The sequence below is a fragment of the Micropterus salmoides genome, unplaced genomic scaffold, assembly GCF_014851395.1.
Source record: "Micropterus salmoides isolate LMB-PRFRI ecotype aquatic unplaced genomic scaffold, ASM1485139v1 Ms_hic_scaffold_10, whole genome shotgun sequence".
Lineage (NCBI taxonomy): Eukaryota > Metazoa > Chordata > Actinopteri > Centrarchiformes > Centrarchidae > Micropterus > Micropterus salmoides.
The window spans coordinates 201,559-221,614 of NW_024040041.1; the positions used below are offsets into that span (position 1 = coordinate 201,559).

The window sequence follows — 20,056 nt, forward strand, 5'->3', positions numbered from 1 at the left end:
TCTCATCCTCCGGGCTCCACGGAGGAAGCGCACGACCAGCGGAAGCCTCCCCAAGGGCCCATAACTCAGAGGAGCGTGGAATGCTGCAATGGCAGCCGCATACACTTTGAGCGTGGACGGGGAGAGGCCAGCGGAGAAACGGTGCTGGAGGAACTCCAGTATCACAATTACCGAGCAGGTAACTGGGTCCACCGCCCGTTCTCTGCACCAGGTGGTGAACACATTCCACTTTAGGCCATACATCCTTCTCGTGGACGGGGCTCTGGAGCTGAGCAGCGTTTCGACTGCGATATTAAATCCGAGAACCACACTCGTGCGGGCCAAAACAAGGCTACTAGTAGTCGGCTGACGCCATCCCGGCAGACCTGCTCCAGAACCCCCGGGAGCAGAGCGACTGGGAGAAACGCATACAGACGCTGCCTCAGCCACGTCTGTACCATGGCATCCAGCTCTAGCGGGGCTGGGGGTGATATGGAGAACCACAGGGGACAGTGTGCCGTCTCTCGGGACGCAAACAAGTCCACGTCTATGGGGCCGAACTCTTCACATAAAAACTCCACCACCTCGGGGTGGAGTCTCCATTCCCCAGGCCTGAACCCCTGTCTCGACAGCCGGTCTGCTCCTTGATTCTGGGTCCCAGGGATGTACAGCGCTCTGAGGGACAGCAGTCTCGGCTGGGACCACAGGAGGATCCGATGTGCCAGTTTGAATAATGGGTGCGAGCGCAGACAGGGTGGCCTATTTGAATCACCAGGGGGGGTGATTCCACCGCCGTATTGTCGGTCCTGACAAGGATGTGGCGACCGCGGAGAGCGGGCAGAAAACTCCTCAGAGCTCTGAAAACCGCCAACATTTCCAGGCAATTTATGTGCCAAGAGAAATGATGCTCTTCCCAGGAGCCTCTCGCGAAGTGGCCGTCCATGACCGCGCCCCATCCCGTGAGTGAGGCGTCTGTTAAAATAATTGTTCGGCGACAGATCGCTCCCAACACAGGACCTTGGGACAGGAACCAAGATTTCCTCCATACAGACAGGGAACGAAGGCATCCGCTCGTAACCCATATCAGACGGAGCGGATTTCCCCTCGGGAAGAATCTCTTGGATTGTAGCCACCACTGCAGGGCTCTCATGTGCAGTAGTCCGGAAGGTATTATACTGGACGCTGCTGCCAGAAGACCCAACACCCTCTGAAAGTGTTTTGCAGTGATGGCGCAGCCTAACTGCACTCTGGTCACTAGCATCGTCGTTGAGTCCCACACCACCCCTAGGAACGCAGTCCGTTGGGCGGGTGTCAGCAAGCTCTTCTTCGTGTTGAGCCACAGCCCCAAACGCTGAAGGTGGGTTGAGGGGGATCCCGCGAAGCGACGCTTTGCTTGTGGCTGTGGCGGTAGGTGCTGGATGAAGGCTGCGTCCGCCTTTTCCTGAGCCGTCGCAGTCCTGGAGTCTGACCGGCGGGGGAGATATCGCTCAAATGCCTCTCCCTGAGTTTTGGCGTGCTGGAACCTGTTGACGACAGCATCAACTGCTTCGCCAAACAGGCCAGAAGGTGAGAGGGACGCATTCCAGGAGAAAATCCCTCTCCTTCCCCTGGATGCCCGATATGTTGTGCCACAGATTGCGCTCCGTAGCCACCAAAGCCGCCATGGATCGGCAGATGGAACGGGCCGTTTCCTTGGTCACATAGAGAACCAAGTCCGTCGCTCTACGGAGCTCCATCAGGTCCTCCTCAGAGGGACCACCCCCTACGTCACAGTCCGGAAGGAGATCGCCCTGGTATGCCTGCAAGACAGCCATCGTATGTAGGCTGGCACCAGCTCGACCCGCTGCCATGTAGGTCTTGCCCACCAAATCGGACGTCATCCGACACGGCTTGGTGGGGAACGCTGGCGTCCGGAGGGATGAGGCGAGGTTGGGAGAGAGGTAGCTAGCCAGTGCCTCCTCCACTCGTGGCATCGCTTCGTAGCTGTGCTGTCTGATTCCCGTCATGTTGCCGTAGTCCAGCCGGGGGGACGTAGACAGCTGCGCAGAGAACTTCACCAACGCGTCGGCTGCGCTTGGTGTTGCAGAAACCGCTCATCTAGTTTGCTGCCTGCCGATGGCTGCTGCACCACCTGTGGCCAATCAATGTGCAGCTTGGCCACGGCCCGCGTCACCACTTCCAACAACTCCTCGTATCCTGGCGAGGGCTGATGAAGTTCCGTTTCCTCTACGCTAAGCACATCTAGCTTCTCAGAGCCAGATCGTGTCAGCCTTTCCGGACTCGCCCCTCGAGTGGGAGAAACCGAGAAACGGGCTCCCAATCGGGGACGAGGGGAGGAGGATTCCGCGGACGAGGACTGGAAAAAGGCCTCAGCCGTTCCAGCACCCTCGATGATCTCGCGTTGTGATCCCCAGGATCGGAGCCACCACGACGCCTCAACGACCGCGGGGCCTGTGACACGAGGGGAGCGCATCCGACCATCCTCTAGGAAGAGAACCGCTCAAGACCTCAGCACCCTCAGGGGCAGGGCCTCGCAATGGTCGCAGGCAGCCCCCTCGAGAGCCGCCTGAGCATGCGACATCCCCAGGCATGAGACGCACATCCCATGGGTATCACCTTCCGTGATGAAACGCTCACATGGGAAGACACACTGTCGGAATCGCTTTGATCTGCTGCTTCGTCTCGATGTCAGGTAGGATAATGGAGCTTCCAAACATAGCCAGAGTGCTTGCTGAATAGAAAGAAGCTAATGGGTCCTATGTGCCGGCGTGCTTATATACCCCCTCTGGTTACGCCGTCACACACTACCGTTCTAGTAACACCAATAGGATTGGAGTAGTTTCATTCATAGTTCAGCCCTGCCACGTCCAGGGGCGTTCCCATAGTGTCGTCACCGACGCAGTTTGAGTTCCCTCGAAGGGGAACCTTCTTGCCACAGCTCGCATTGATGTGCCATCCTGGATAAGCTGCACTACCTGAGCCACTTGTGTGGGTTGTAGACTCATGCTACCACTAGAGTGAAAGCACCGCCAGCATTCAAAAGTGACCAAAACATCAGCCAGGAAGCATAGGAGCTGAAAAGTGGTCTGTGGTCACCACCTGCAGAACCACTCCTTTATTGGGGGTGTCTTTCTAATTGCCTATAATTTCCACCTGTTGTCTATTCCATTTGCACAACAGAATGTGAAATTGATTGTCAATCAGTGTTGCTTCCTAAGTGGCAGTTTGATTTCACAGGAGTGTGATTGACTTGGAGTTACATTGTGTTGTATGAGTGTTCCCTTTATTTTTTTGATTGTATTTGGGTTGTGGTTAGATTTGACGGTGGAGAGTGATGATCAGGAGAGTAGAGCTCTGAATAGAAATATTTAAAAAATGTATTGTGATGCTGTATAATGTTAACAGAGGAAACCACTCGATGTGATCATCATCTTTCAGTTAGTTTGCTATTTTATTGCCAGTTTTGTTGCTGAGTTCAAAATGTTGCTGATGGAGTTTCGAAAGGTAGTCTTCTGTTTTGTTGTTGGTGGTGGTGTTAATGGGATAGTGAGAGATTCTAAATACAGATTTGAACTCAACCACCAAGCAAACACACTCCTCCCTTTATTGCTCTCTCAGAAGCTCCGCCCCCAAATTCATAACCAAGCAGGTCTCCTGGGTGAAGCGAATAGGGAACTAACAAAAACTGCAATTAACGAGTGGCCACTTGAGGCTGGCTCCAAAAGGGAGTCAGTCTCCATTGACCCCTATCTTAAAATGCCCAACTTTACAACAGAATAAAATATATTCACAGCCTGCGATGGTTTTGATGTATATAGCAAATTTTGACCTTCATGACAACTGTGAGGGGGATAATTGAGTGTTGCATTATTAGGCTGTGTCCGCTTTGAGTGACAGCTGGCGCTGTAACTGCTAGCACTCTGCCTGCCATCTGTTAGCTCAACTAATACAGTCACAGAGCTCTGCAGCTCTGCCTGTTTGAACCTTTTGGAGAACCTTCTTTAATGCAAATACCGGACGAATAATGGCAGGCTGTGCTGTTGTGCTGTGACACTCCACACATGACAGATTTATTTATCAGTAAAGAACAAGGCACCACAACAAGGGGGAAATATAGTGATCTCCATAGGTTTAACTGAAACACATCACTTACCAGCAATGTCAGCTTCTTGTGTAATGTAATGTAGAGGGGGCTGATGGGCCTGCAGTGAAATAAAGAAATTACAGTTTTTGTTGGTTGCTTAAACACTATAACCAGGCTTTTAATCTAAAATTATAAAACCACATCACCATTTTTCAAAAAGAACACCCTTTTTCCTTTTGTCATTTAGAAAGCACTGACATTCAATATTGTTCACTCAAGTCAGCTAAGGTTAAATGGTCAATTAGCACACAGCTACCCAGGTGGAAACACAAAGAGTCATAATTGATAACACACCAATCAGAACCTCCAATAGAAAGATAAAAAGGCCAGAGTCGGTTCATCCAATTTTGGAACAATGGATCCAGAGAAATCTGAAGACATAGAGGACACCAGAGAGGAGGAAGAGGAGGGAGAAGACGAAGAGGAGGAGCAGTACGGAGAGGAGGAAGAGGAACAGTAGTAGTTGGAGGAGGAGAATCTCTCGTCCATCTTGTCGCAGCACAAAGACAGGATGCTTGTGCAGAATAATTTGTTGTTCGGTGTGTTGTACTGTACAGTACACTAAGGACTAAAAAATTTGCAAATGTACAAATTATTATGTCTGAAGGCAATTCAAGACACCCCTAAAATGGCCCATACCATTTCCTAACATTGATATTAGTTTAACGTCTTGTCCATATGCATCACTTGCTGCGGCAGCTGCTCAAGTCCAGTGCATCCAATGGAGATGCTGTAGGTTAATGTCAGTAGTTAACTATCTAGCTGCTTTAATACACTTACCTTTCCTACTTTCAGAGTTTTGTAATTGCCATTTCTTTTACTAAAAATGAGCTATCTGATGTTAGCTAGCTGAGAGCCCACCCTATCATTTCATTATAACTATGTTCTTTCATAATTTATGTTATTGTCAGCTAACACTGGTGCATAGGCATGAGCAGTGAAATTGGGGATTCAATATAGAGTTTATTATTTCATTTGAAGTCTTTTGTGAGTCCTTTCACAATAAACATGGCATTTGTTTTAACTCTGGAATTCCCCAAAATTCCCAACTTCCCAACAACAGTGTATGACTACTGCTTTATTGGACGCAGATTACATCATTCACAGTCAACATGAGCAATAAGAAAGGAGACATTTGCTAAAAAAAGAGTATTTGAAACTTGACACTTGATGAGAATGATTAAAATTAGGAATTAGAGATGATAATGCAGACTGAATTTTATGATAGTGTCTTTAGTTCTGTATCAACACTGTGTGGGTTTGTTTTGAGCGGTCATGATGGTCTGCTGTTGTGTGTCTGACTTGCTGGCAGTTTTGCTCTAGAATACTTACATTCATGTGGTACGTATATTAGAAATCTACATAGTTGATTTCTCACCTCAAAACTTCTCAGAAGTGGATGTAGTGATGAAATAGCATACATTGTAAAATAGAAAACACTGGCCCCGAACTGGTGCGCTTAATGATGATGCAGTGAATATTGACGATTCTCTCTGACTAATCAGTAGTCTGCAGTGTTTTTTACGTCACCTTATGGTGTCGACTCAGCTTGACTCAGCTCGCTTAAAAAACCTTGGCGTTATCAGGTACAACTTTTCCCCACTGGAAAACCATAAAAAAGCAAGTTGTAGAGTCGAGCTGGTACCATGCGGTGGAATAGGGCCATAGGTACTCAAGTAAAAATAACTCAACACTGACTTGTTGTCTCGTCTCCTGGGTGAAAGTCCTGTGTTTGTCCCATTGTAGGACCTGGGACCGCACAGCGTCAGGGACGAAAAGACATCCCTGAGGACCAGTACCAGGGTCGGGTTGGTGCCGTTGAGCCTCCTTCACCAGTGACTCTATTTCCCAGGTAACCGCTGCCACCACACAGGGAGGAGGCAGAATGGTCTCAGGTTCTGAAGGAGACTCCTCGCTGGTGAATTGTCAAGACAAAGCGTTGGGCTTTGTGTTCTTAGAGCCGGGCCTGTAGGAAAGGGTAAACTGGAACCAATCAAAAAACAGGGCCCAGCGAGCCTGCCTGGAATTGAGCCTCTTGGCGGACTGGATATAGGCCAGGTTCTAGTGATCGGTCCAAATGATAAACGGCTGTTTGGACCCCTCCAGGTAATTCCACTCTTCCAGGGCCAATTTCACTGCAAGGAGTTCTCTGTTGCCCACGTCTTAGTTATGTTCCGCAGGGGTTAGATGGCGAGAGAAGAAAGTGCAAGGATGGAGCTTTTGATCTGTATTGGAGCGCTGGGAGAGGACTGCACCCACCCCGTGTCCGAGGCATCCACTTCGGCTGCACTAATATGGGCGCTGTGGTGAACTGCCACTTAAGTGGAGTAAATGCCAGGTCAGCTTCAGGGGTCCAGTTGAAGGGGGTGGACGTGGAAGCAAGGTGAGAGAGAGGAGCTGCCACACCGCTGAAGTTCCGATAAAGTGACGAAAGAAGTTGGCAAACCCCAGGAACTGTTGTACCTGTTTCCTGTTGACCGGGAAGTTGGATAAATGTCGGGGGTTCCTGTTCATCAATCTTCGCCGGATCCGCCTTCACCTGCCCATCATGAATGACATATCCCAGGAAACTCAATGTGCTGGCGTGAAACTCACACATTTCTGCTTTCACATAGAGCTTGTTCTCCGGGAGTCTCTGTCATTGGAATAGATCAGAATGTCGTCCAAGTACACAAATACAAAAATTGTTAATAAAATCACGGAGGACGTCATTAACTAGGGCTTGGGAAACTGCTGGAACAAGGGGAATGAGACCTGAGGCTAATGAGCTCTTAATGTAAGCTTCCATGGACTCCATCTCAGGCTTGGACAGACTTTACAGGTGGCTAGAGGAGAGTGTAGCACCCGGAAGGAGTTCGAGCACAGTCATATGGACGATGGGGTGGTAAGGTAAGGACCAAATCTTTACTAAAGACTGCGCCAAGGTTGTGATATTCTGGAGGACCTGAAGAAAGAAATCAGTTGGTCAGGGATCGGTTTGGGAACAGCGCCCTCCGCCGGTGGCAGAGCCGACTGCAGACAGAATGACCAGCCAATTGTTCGGCCCACAGACCAGTTTAGGTGGGGATTGTGTAGCTTAAGCCAGGTGTAACCTAGTACTAAGGGGGAATCTGGAGTGGAGATGATGTTAAGCCAAACTTGCTCATTGATATTGCCTGACAGGATTAAGTTGACGGGGACTGTATGATGAGTGACTCAAGCCAGCAGCTGACCGTCTAAGGCGTTAGCCGTAAGGGGGTTACTCAGAGGCTCTAAAGGAATGCCCGCTCTTAAAGCGAATTCTCTGTCAAGGAAACAGTCGTCAGCCCCAGAATCTATTAATGCGGTAAGAGGAAAATTAGAGAGTGGCTGGAATCTGCATAAGAATGGGAGATGGGGAAATAACTGTGCTGTGACTCACCAATACCCCCACTCTTACTGGCGAGTCTGCTATTTTGGCCGAACAGGACAGAGGGCGATGCGGTGCCCAGGCCTGCCACAGTACAGGCACTCTCCAGCTCTCATCCGACGGTCGCGTTCAAAAGGAGTCACTGCATGGGTCCGTCGACCGCAGCTCTGGGAGGTGAACCGCAAACTCCAGGCATCGGGGAGACACCGAAAGTGCCTGGAGATTCCCCACCTTCCTCAGAGAGGTGATAGCGAGGAGAAAGGCCATCTTAAGGGTCAGGTGTTTGGCCTCAGCCGACTCCAGGGGTTCGACGGGGGCCTCAGCCAGCGCTTCGAGAACCTCTGCCAGGTCCCAGGTGGGAACCCTGGAACGAGTCAAGGGTCTCATCCTCCGGGCTCCACGGAGGAAGCGCACGACCAGCGGAAGCCTCCCCAAGGGCCCATAACTCAGAGGAGCGTGGAATGCTGCAATGGCAGCCGCATACACTTTGAGCGTGGACGGGGAGAGGCCAGCGGAGAAACGGTGCTGGAGGAACTCCAGTATCACAATTACCGAGCAGGTAACTGGGTCCACCGCCCGTTCTCTGCACCAGGTGGTGAACACATTCCACTTTAGGCCATACATCCTTCTCGTGGACGGGGCTCTGGAGCTGAGCAGCGTTTCGACTGCGATATTAAATCCGAGAACCACACTCGTGCGGGCCAAAACAAGGCTACTAGTAGTCGGCTGACGCCATCCCGGCAGACCTGCTCCAGAACCCCCGGGAGCAGAGCGACTGGGAGAAACGCATACAGACGCTGCCTCAGCCACGTCTGTACCATGGCATCCAGCTCTAGCGGGGCTGGGGGTGATATGGAGAACCACAGGGGACAGTGTGCCGTCTCTCGGGACGCAAACAAGTCCACGTCTATGGGGCCGAACTCTTCACATAAAAACTCCACCACCTCGGGGTGGAGTCTCCATTCCCCAGGCCTGAACCCCTGTCTCGACAGCCGGTCTGCTCCTTGATTCTGGGTCCCAGGGATGTACATCGCTCTGAGGGACAGCAGTCTCGGCTGGGACCACAGGAGGATCCGATGTGCCAGTTTGAATAATGGGTGCGAGCGCAGACAGGGTGGCCTATTTGAATCACCAGGGGGGGTGATTCCACCGCCGTATTGTCGGTCCTGACAAGGATGTGGCGACCGCGGAGAGCGGGCAGAAAACTCCTCAGAGCTCTGAAAACCGCCAACATTTCCAGGCAATTTATGTGCCAAGAGAAATGATGCTCTTCCCAGGAGCCTCTCGCGAAGTGGCCGTCCATGACCGCGCCCCATCCCGTGAGTGAGGCGTCTGTTAAAATAATTGTTCGGCGACAGATCGCTCCCAACACAGGACCTTGGGACAGGAACCAAGATTTCCTCCATACAGACAGGGAACGAAGGCATCCGCTCGTAACCCATATCAGACGGAGCGGATTTCCCCTCGGGAAGAATCTCTTGGATTGTAGCCACCACTGCAGGGCTCTCATGTGCAGTAGTCCGGAAGGTATTATACTGGACGCTGCTGCCAGAAGACCCAACACCCTCTGAAAGTGTTTTGCAGTGATGGCGCAGCCTAACTGCACTCTGGTCACTAGCATCGTCGTTGAGTCCCACACCACCCCTAGGAACGCAGTCCGTTGGGCGGGTGTCAGCAAGCTCTTCTTCGTGTTGAGCCACAGCCCCAAACGCTGAAGGTGGGTTGAGGGGGATCCCGCGAAGCGACGCTTTGCTTGTGGCTGTGGCGGTAGGTGCTGGATGAAGGCTGCGTCCGCCTTTTCCTGAGCCGTCGCAGTCCTGGAGTCTGACCGGCGGGGGAGATATCGCTCAAATGCCTCTCCCTGAGTTTTGGCGTGCTGGAACCTGTTGACGACAGCATCAACTGCTTCGCCAAACAGGCCAGAAGGTGAGAGGGACGCATTCCAGGAGAAAATCCCTCTCCTTCCCCTGGATGCCCGATATGTTGTGCCACAGATTGCGCTCCGTAGCCACCAAAGCCGCCATGGATCGGCAGATGGAACGGGCCGTTTCCTTGGTCACATAGAGAACCAAGTCCGTCGCTCTACGGAGCTCCATCAGGTCCTCCTCAGAGGGACCACCCCCTACGTCACAGTCCGGAAGGAGATCGCCCTGGTATGCCTGCAAGACAGCCATCGTATGTAGGCTGGCACCAGCTCGACCCGCTGCCATGTAGGTCTTGCCCACCAAATCGGACGTCATCCGACACGGCTTGGTGGGGAACGCTGGCGTCCGGAGGGATGAGGCGAGGTTGGGAGAGAGGTAGCTAGCCAGTGCCTCCTCCACTCGTGGCATCGCTTCGTAGCTGTGCTGTCTGATTCCCGTCATGTTGCCGTAGTCCAGCCGGGGGGACGTAGACAGCTGCGCAGAGAACGACCCACCAACGCGTCGGCTGCGCTTGGTGTTGCAGAAACCGCTCATCTAGTTTGCTGCCTGCCGATGGCTGCTGCACCACCTGTGGCCAATCAATGTGCAGCTTGGCCACGGCCCGCGTCACCACTTCCAACAACTCCTCGTATCCTGGCGAGGGCTGATGAAGTTCCGTTTCCTCTACGCTAAGCACATCTAGCTTCTCAGAGCCAGATCGTGTCAGCCTTTCCGGACTCGCCCCTCGAGTGGGAGAAACCGAGAAACGGGCTTCCAATCGGGGACGAGGGGAGGAGGATTCCGCGGACGAGGACTGGAAAAAGGCCTCAGCCGTTCCAGCACCCTCGATGATCTCGCGTTGTGATCCCCAGGATCGGAGCCACCACGACGCCTCAACGACCGCGGGGCCTGTGACACGAGGGGAGCGCATCCGACCATCCTCTAGGAAGAGAACCGCTCAAGACCTCAGCACCCTCAGGGGCAGGGCCTCGCAATGGTCGCAGGCAGCCCCCTCGAGAGCCGCCTGAGCATGCGACATCCCCAGGCATGAGACGCACATCCCATGGGTATCACCTTCCGTGATGAAACGCTCACATGGGAAGACACACTGTCGGAATCGCTTTGATCTGCTGCTTCGTCTCGATGTCAGGTAGGATAATGGAGCTTCCAAACATAGCCAGAGTGCTTGCTGAATAGAAAGAAGCTAATGGGTCCTATGTGCCGGCGTGCTTATATACCCCCTCTGGTTACGCCGTCACACACTACCGTTCTGGTAACACCAATAGGATTGGAGTAGTTTCATTCATAGTTCAGCCCTGCCACGTCCAGGGGCGTTCCCATAGTGTCGTCACCGACGCAGTTTGAGTTCCCTCGAAGGGGAACCTTCTTGCCACAGCTCGCATTGATGTGCCATCCTGGATAAGCTGCACTACCTGAGCCACTTGTGTGGGTTGTAGACTCATGCTACCACTAGAGTGAAAGCACCGCCAGCATTCAAAAGTGACCAAAACATCAGCCAGGAAGCATAGGAGCTGAAAAGTGGTCTGTGGTCACCACCTGCAGAACCACTCCTTTATTGGGGGTGTCTTTCTAATTGCCTATAATTTCCACCTGTTGTCTATTCCATTTGCACAACAGAATGTGAAATTGATTGTCAATCAGTGTTGCTTCCTAAGTGGACAGTTTGATTTCACAGGAGTGTGATTGACTTGGAGTTACATTGTGTTGTATGAGTGTTCCCTTTATTTTTTTGATTGTATTTGGGTTGTGGTTAGATTTGACGGTGGAGAGTGATGATCAGGAGAGTAGAGCTCTGAATAGAAATATTTAAAAAATGTATTGTGATGCTGTATAATGTTAACAGAGGAAACCACTCGATGTGATCATCATCTTTCAGTTAGTTTGCTATTTTATTGCCAGTTTTGTTGCTGAGTTCAAAATGTTGCTGATGGAGTTTCGAAAGGTAGTCTTCTGTTTTGTTGTTGGTGGTGGTGTTAATGGGATAGTGAGAGATTCTAAATACAGATTTGAACTCAACCACCAAGCAAACACACTCCTCCCTTTATTGCTCTCTCAGAAGCTCCGCCCCCAAATTCATAACCAAGCAGGTCTCCTGGGTGAAGCGAATAGGGAACTAACAAAAACTGCAATTAACGAGTGGCCACTTGAGGCTGGCTCCAAAAGGGAGTCAGTCTCCATTGACCCCTATCTTAAAATGCCCAACTTTACAACAGAATAAAATATATTCACAGCCTGCGATGGTTTTGATGTATATAGCAAATTTTGACCTTCATGACAACTGTGAGGGGGATAATTGAGTGTTGCATTATTAGGCTGTGTCCGCTTTGAGTGACAGCTGGCGCTGTAACTGCTAGCACTCTGCCTGCCATCTGTTAGCTCAACTAATACAGTCACAGAGCTCTGCAGCTCTGCCTGTTTGAACCTTTTGGAGAACCTTCTTTAATGCAAATACCGGACGAATAATGGCAGGCTGTGCTGTTGTGCTGTGACACTCCACACATGACAGATTTATTTATCAGTAAAGAACAAGGCACCACAACAAGGGGGAAATATAGTGATCTCCATAGGTTTAACTGAAACACATCACTTACCAGCAATGTCAGCTTCTTGTGTAATGTAATGTAGAGGGGGCTGATGGGCCTGCAGTGAAATAAAGAAATTACAGTTTTTGTTGGTTGCTTAAACACTATAACCAGGCTTTTAATCTAAAATTATAAAACCACATCACCATTTTTCAAAAAGAACACCCTTTTTCCTTTTGTCATTTAGAAAGCACTGACATTCAATATTGTTCACTCAAGTCAGCTAAGGTTAAATGGTCAATTAGCACACAGCTACCCAGGTGGAAACACAAAGAGTCATAATTGATAACACACCAATCAGAACCTCCAATAGAAAGATAAAAAGGCCAGAGTCGGTTCATCCAATTTTGGAACAATGGATCCAGAGAAATCTGAAGACATAGAGGACACCAGAGAGGAGGAAGAGGAGGGAGAAGACGAAGAGGAGGAGCAGTACGGAGAGGAGGAAGAGGAACAGTAGTAGTTGGAGGAGGAGAATCTCTCGTCCATCTTGTCGCAGCACAAAGACAGGATGCTTGTGCAGAATAATTTGTTGTTCGGTGTGTTGTACTGTACAGTACACTAAGGACTAAAAAATTTGCAAATGTACAAATTATTATGTCTGAAGGCAAAGGTGCTTGAGTTGAGACGTTCATTTTGACCTGAAAATAGGAAGTTAGGAGAATTGGGTGAGAAGTTGTGGATTTGTGTTTAGAGTTTCAAGAAACATGTTTAAGCAATCGAGAAAAAATGTCGTACCATTGGGGCTAAGGCTAATTCAAGACACCCCTAAAATGGCCCATACCATTTCCTAACATTGATATTAGTTTAACGTCTTGTCCATATGCATCACTTGCTGCGGCAGCTGCTCAAGTCCAGTGCATCCAATGGAGATGCTGTAGGTTAATGTCAGTAGTTAACTATCTAGCTGCTTTAATACACTTACCTTTCCTACTTTCAGAGTTTTGTAATTGCCATTTCTTTTACTAAAAATGAGCTATCTGATGTTAGCTAGCTGAGAGCCCACCCTATCATTTCATTATAACTATGTTCTTTCATAATTTATGTTATTGTCAGCTAACACTGGTGCATAGGCATGAGCAGTGAAATTGGGGATTCAATATAGAGTTTATTATTTCATTTGAAGTCTTTTGTGAGTCCTTTCACAATAAACATGGCATTTGTTTTAACTCTGGAATTCCCCAAAATTCCCAACTTCCCAACAACAGTGTATGACTACTGCTTTATTGGACGCAGATTACATCATTCACAGTCAACATGAGCAATAAGAAAGGAGACATTTGCTAAAAAAAGAGTATTTGAAACTTGACACTTGATGAGAATGATTAAAATTAGGAATTAGAGATGATAATGCAGACTGAATTTTATGATAGTGTCTTTAGTTCTGTATCAACACTGTGTGGGTTTGTTTTGAGCGGTCATGATGGTCTGCTGTTGTGTGTCTGACTTGCTGGCAGTTTTGCTCTAGAATACTTACATTCATGTGGTACGTATATTAGAAATCTACATAGTTGATTTCTCACCTCAAAACTTCTCAGAAGTGGATGTAGTGATGAAATAGCATACATTGTAAAATAGAAAACACTGGCCCCGAACTGGTGCGCTTAATGATGATGCAGTGAATATTGACGATTCTCTCTGACTAATCAGTAGTCTGCAGTGTTTTTTACGTCACCTTATGGTGTCGACTCAGCTTGACTCAGCTCGCTTAAAAAACCTTGGCGTTATCAGGTACAACTTTTCCCCACTGGAAAACCATAAAAAAGCAAGTTGTAGAGTCGAGCTGGTACCATGCGGTGGAATAGGGCCATAGGTACTCAAGTAAAAATAACTCAACACTGACTTGTTGTCTCGTCTCCTGGGTGAAAGTCCTGTGTTTGTCCCATTGGAGGACCTGGGACCGCACAGCGTCAGGGACGAAAAGACATCCCTGAGGACCAGTACCAGGGTCGGGTTGGTGCCGTTGAGCCTCCTTCACCAGTGACTCTATTTCCCAGGTAACCGCTGCCACCACACAGGGAGGAGGCAGAATGGTCTCAGGTTCTGAAGGAGACTCCTCGCTGGTGAATTGTCAAGACAAAGCGTTGGGCTTTGTGTTCTTAGAGCCGGGCCTGTAGGAAAGGGTAAACTGGAACCAATCAAAAAACAGGGCCCAGCGAGCCTGCCTGGAATTGAGCCTCTTGGCGGACTGGATATAGGCCAGGTTCTAGTGATCGGTCCAAATGATAAACGGCTGTTTGGACCCCTCCAGGTAATTCCACTCTTCCAGGGCCAATTTCACTGCAAGGAGTTCTCTGTTGCCCACGTCTTAGTTATGTTCCGCAGGGGTTAGATGGCGAGAGAAGAAAGTGCAAGGATGGAGCTTTTGATCTGTATTGGAGCGCTGGGAGAGGACTGCACCCACCCCGTGTCCGAGGCATCCACTTCGGCTGCACTAATATGGGCGCTGTGGTGAACTGCCACTTAAGTGGAGTAAATGCCAGGTCAGCTTCAGGGGTCCAGTTGAAGGGGGTGGACGTGGAAGCAAGGTGAGAGAGAGGAGCTGCCACACCGCCGAAGTTCCGATAAAGTGACGAAAGAAGTTGGCAAACCCCAGGAACTGTTGTACCTGTTTCCTGTTGACCGGGAAGTTGGATAAATGTCGGGGGTTCCTGTTCATCAATCTTCGCCGGATCCGCCTTCACCTGCCCATCATGAATGACATATCCCAGGAAACTCAATGTGCTGGCGTGAAACTCACACATTTCTGCTTTCACATAGAGCTTGTTCTCCGGGAGTCTCTGTCATTGGAATAGATCAGAATGTCGTCCAAGTACACAAATACAAAAATTGTTAATAAAATCACGGAGGACGTCATTAACTAGGGCTTGGGAAACTGCTGGAACAAGGGGAATGAGACCTGAGGCTAATGAGCTCTTAATGTAAGCTTCCATGGACTCCATCTCAGGCTTGGACAGACTTTACAGGTGGCTAGAGGAGAGTGTAGCACCCGGAAGGAGTTCGAGCACAGTCATATGGACGATGGGGTGGTAAGGTAAGGACCAAATCTTTACTAAAGACTGCGCCAAGGTTGTGATATTCTGGAGGACCTGAAGAAAGAAATCAGTTGGTCAGGGATCGGTTTGGGAACAGCGCCCTCCGCCGGTGGCAGAGCCGACTGCAGACAGAATGACCAGCCAATTGTTCGGCCCACAGACCAGTTTAGGTGGGGATTGTGTAGCTTAAGCCAGGTGTAACCTAGTACTAAGGGGGAATCTGGAGTGGAGATGATGTTAAGCCAAACTTGCTCATTGATATTGCCTGACAGGATTAAGTTGACGGGGACTGTATGATGAGTGACTCAAGCCAGCAGCTGACCGTCTAAGGCGTTAGCCGTAAGGGGGTTACTCAGAGGCTCTAAAGGAATGCCCGCTCTTAAAGCGAATTCTCTGTCAAGGAAACAGTCGTCAGCCCCAGAATCTATTAATGCGGTAAGAGGAAAATTAGAGAGTGGCTGGAATCTGCATAAGAATGGGAGATGGGGAAATAACTGTGCTGTGACTCACCAATACCCCCACTCTTACTGGCGAGTCTGCTATTTTGGCCGAACAGGACAGAGGGCGATGCGGTGCCCAGGCCTGCCACAGTACAGGCACTCTCCAGCTCTCATCCGACGGTCGCGTTCAAAAGGAGTCACTGCATGGGTCCGTCGACCGCAGCTCTGGGAGGTGATGGAGGCGAAAACATTAGAACAGGAACCCCCGACGTTTATCCAACTCCCCGTAGAAAGGTTCCGGATCCAGCACATAAGAAATGGAACTCGGAGCGGGGGTGTCAAGAGCAGGCTGCTGGGGAAAATGGTAAGAGCAAGTAGAGAGCTGGGCAATTTGTGTCTGAAGTTGCGCTACCTGATCCGCCAGAGCCTGGCTGCTTGTGGTCAAAGTCCGGATATGCTGTTGGTGCTGATGAAATATCAAATTCATTACACCAGGAGTTTACCCTGACTGGACAAGGCCTTGTGGACAGAGGAGTTATTGGCATCAGAGTCAGCTGGGTCCATGTTGCCCAGATCGTACTGTTATGTGTGTGTACAAGAGAGCTGGACCCAAAAGCACGACAGAGCCAGATAACAGTTCACTAGTCAAAAGGATTTTATTGATGAATGTCTGTTGGGGGTGAGGGAGTGATCCAGGTCCAGATAGGGAAAACCAAGCGAGGTGGTTGAGCTGAAGCTGTAAGGGTGAAGCAGGTGAGCAGGCAGGCGACTGGCAGGCAGGTTAGAGTGGTTCTGTGAGAGCGAGGGAGAACAAACAAAGCGGAACGGAAGACACGCAGACGATCTGGCGAATGCTGGTGTGCTGGACTTCACTCACACACCGTACCTGTGATTGAAGTGAAATATTTATTTACTAACTAAGGTGAAGACAAGTGAAAAGTAAATAACGATATATGTATACCTTAAAACTTTGAATAATAGCCCGGGCTTTTATTTGCTAAAATCACTGAATTGACCCTGCCTTAATTGGGACAGGTGTCCATATGGGACAGGCCTTTAATTCTTTTTGCACAAAACTGAAACTACTGTCAAACAGTTTATTTATTTCAAACAGAATAACATCAAATACACGTCATTCATTTGATCTAGCTCTGACAGACGGTTATGCGCTTTTATTTTGAAGGCAGCAATCGAAAACAACAACACGGTGCAGGATGAGAGAAGTTAGCAGACAGAGAGCGGTGGACTTCACATGACAGGATTCACAACTTGGATTAATTTTTATGAAAATCTGTTTTGATTCTTTTGATCGGTGGACCCTTACAGATTAAAGGAATATAAATAATCAAGGAACGGACACATTGTATTTAACGAGCGGATTTAACAAGCGCTTCAAAGTTAACGTGAGTCAGCACTATAATTATAATATATATAATATATATATATACAGTATAATTTTCAAATCATAAGGGAACGAATGGATGCAGGTTGCATTACTGTATTATTATTTATTTCTATGGTAAAATGATGGTATGGAAAATTAAATTAAGTTAAAATGTTTCTCTCTCCTATAGTGCCTTTGTTGCCGCTGGTTTCCTCAGTAGCAGGTGGGGGTCTGCTGCTGCTCCTGCTGGTCTTGGTGGTTTGTTTGGTTGTCAGGAGAAGACGACGAGCCAAGCAGCCAGAAACCCTCGTCCAAACTCAATGTGTGTGCAAACCAGGAAAAATAGTACATGACATAAAAAAAGACTGGTTCTGTTTTGTTTTTCATTTCTCAGAATACACTTCCACCCAATGTTTGTGCTTGAATGCTTGTAAAGATTTGATTCTGACATTCATGAAACATTTTGTCCTGATGCTTGTGTTTCAGTGTCTGTCAGAGGCAGCAACCATTTTGAAGATGATGAGAAGGAGGAGGACTATGTGAATGTTGATTCAGTATGCACCAAGGGGAAACTCAAAGAGGAAACAGGGAGAGGGGAAGAAGAGGAGAGTGATGATGACCATGATTATGAGGATGCTGGCCCCAATGCAAATTCTATAAAGGACACAGTGATCTGTTCCAGTGTAAAGGACAACAGAGAAGAAGAACAAGCAGAAGAAAAAGAAGAAGAAAGCAGTGATGATGAAGATCATGATTATGAGGAAGTTGGCCCCGATGCAAATTCTATAAAGGCCACAGTGGTCTGTTTCAGTGTAAACGACAACAGAGAAGAACAAGCAAAAAAAGAAGAAAGCAGTGATGATGAAGATAACTATGTAAATGTAACCCAGCCATTTGTTGAAGAAAATGTGGACATTTATGGAGAAAATGAAGATTTAGATATATATTAACTACCATCCACTGTGCAAAACATGTGCATATCATCTTTCTTTGTCGTCCAGGTGCTGAGACCAAAAACTGAGTCTGTCCTCCAAGGGCTCGCAGCACTCCCATTAAAATGTTTAGCAGCCTAAACTAATGACATTCCCATCAAAATCAGGTGTACTTTGGTTAGTGCTAATTAGTGCATGTTAACAAAGTGAACTAAATGAAAATAGTGAACATGGTAAACTCTATACCAGCTAAACTTCAGCATGTCAGTGTGCTGTGGTTAGCATTTAGCTCACAGCAGCCTCACAGAGCCATGAGTGTTGCTCACAAACTCTTAATCTGGTTATTTCTTAACACTGGGAAAAGTATGTTTGTATTTTGTCATCTGACAAAGAGCCAATTTAGGCTCTTATGACTCCATGTGGTCAATATGAGCCCAACACCAAATATGGCCCCACCAGGAGAATAATGAACCTTTTTTAAGATTTAGATGTTTTATCCTACACATAATATATTAAAGGAGTTATATGTATGTTTTTGATGTTAATAAATCAAATTTTCATTGCCTTATTGTCAATGGGTTCAAAACTCACTCAGAAATGAAGCACTTGCCTGTTTTCTCCGTTGCTTGCATAAGTGACTATTCTGCTTTTAATGCAGTTGCTAATGTTATCCAGTGCAAAGTAGTATCACTTTCCATATTACTTCACCAATCTCGTGACACAATCTCGTTATAATATTCAGTCCAGGCTCACTAACCGTTTCATTATCATCCAATACATTTAGCTACGCTGACATTGCTGGACCTCCGGTGGAAAGATAGGAAAGATAGTTACTGAAAGCAGCAGGCTGTAGCTGTTATTTAGTCTGTTGTGTTTTGGGGTTCTTTCCTGTCTGTTATGATTTAGATTTTGGAACCTGTCTGCCTGGTGTTAGTTATTTACCTCTCCTTGTTTGGTTGTTTTATGTCTGTTTGTTCGGTAGAGGCGGAAGAGAGCCACATGTTTAATAGTGGCTTTTTTCGTTCACCGTCTACAGCAGAACTGTGACAACAGCTGCTCTACAGTGACGTAAAAGTCGCATCAATTGCGGAGTGTCCAGATTCAGGTCGCATTAAAAAAGATCCAATCTGTATAGGATTTGGACGACATATGGAAGTGGCCCAATTCTGAACTGGAAAAGATCAGATTCCTGTGACTTGGACTGTTCACACTGCAATAAATATATCAGATCTGAGTCACATATGGACAAAAAAATCAGATTTGGGTCACATTAGCCTGCAGTCTGAACGTAGCCTAAATGTTTGGTGTTTCTGTTCAGTCCCTGTCCGGTCATTGTATTGTGTGTGTATGCTCTGTCGTGTCATATGAGGAGTGTTCTGCCTGTAGCTGTACTACCAGTTCTGGACTTGGATTTTGCCAGTTTCTACTACCTGAGAGTTTTGTTCATGCATGCTGTTTTGGATTAAAATCCCCTGAACTGTATGTCTGCTCTCCAGTGTCGTGCATTTGGGCTCTCTCCTGCTTTGCGCTCACCTCAAACCGTGACATAAATCCATGACATGAGTTGCTCTTCAGGATCCTACTCATTAATCCAGAGAATTTGAGCAGGAAGTCTGCATTTTGCATTAAATAATATAAATTTAATAGGGTTGTTTTGTTTCAAATCAATACGACAATGGAATTATAAAAAACATGATGTGTGAGGTAGTAATGCACCTTTGTGACCTTCAAATAGGCCTACATGTAATTCATTCGCATTTACATTATACTATATAAAAGTTTATATTCTCTTAAGCCTATATCATTTTATATAGGGATCAACTACCAAGCGAGCTATCAAATGGAAGTTAATGCCTTTTGCCTTAACATGACCCCTTGTTATTTTGAAGGCAATGCAAAGGCAGAGTACATTAATTTTCAAATTAGGGTCAAAGGTCATGTTTGACATCAAGATTTTTATGTAGAAAAATTTCTTTATTATAAAACAATGATATGCCGCATTTCCAATATTCTACCTACAATTCATTTGACTGTACAACAAAACAACGTTAAAGTTTTCTCAGTTCTACACTCATTCTACATTCTATTTTGCCTTTGTAGGGCAGGACAAATAATCAATGTATGATGTAATTTGACTAGCTAGTGAGCATAATGGTGCATTTAGCTAAAGAACCAGATGGATAAATGCTAATATTGCTCCATATGAGCTGGATATGTAAACATGCTCTTCACTAACACATTTGTCAT

The 20,056-nt window shown here is 47.7% G+C and overlaps 1 protein-coding gene across 2 annotated transcripts in view; it reads left to right on the top strand.

Annotated features, from left to right (window-relative positions):
- The window catches only part of LOC119918278 (leukocyte immunoglobulin-like receptor subfamily B member 3), a 200,988-nt gene extending 181,697 nt beyond the window's left edge, over positions 1-19,291 (top strand). For both annotated transcript variants that reach the window (XM_038738927.1, XM_038738934.1), the window contains 2 exons: positions 17,068-17,199; positions 17,364-19,291. In XM_038738927.1, the coding sequence (XP_038594855.1) occupies positions 17,068-17,199; positions 17,364-17,827 (596 nt within the window). In that variant the 3' untranslated portion in view covers positions 17,828-19,291. The remainder of the gene's footprint in view (positions 1-17,067; positions 17,200-17,363) is intronic.
- The last annotated feature ends 765 nt before the right edge of the window (positions 19,292-20,056 follow it).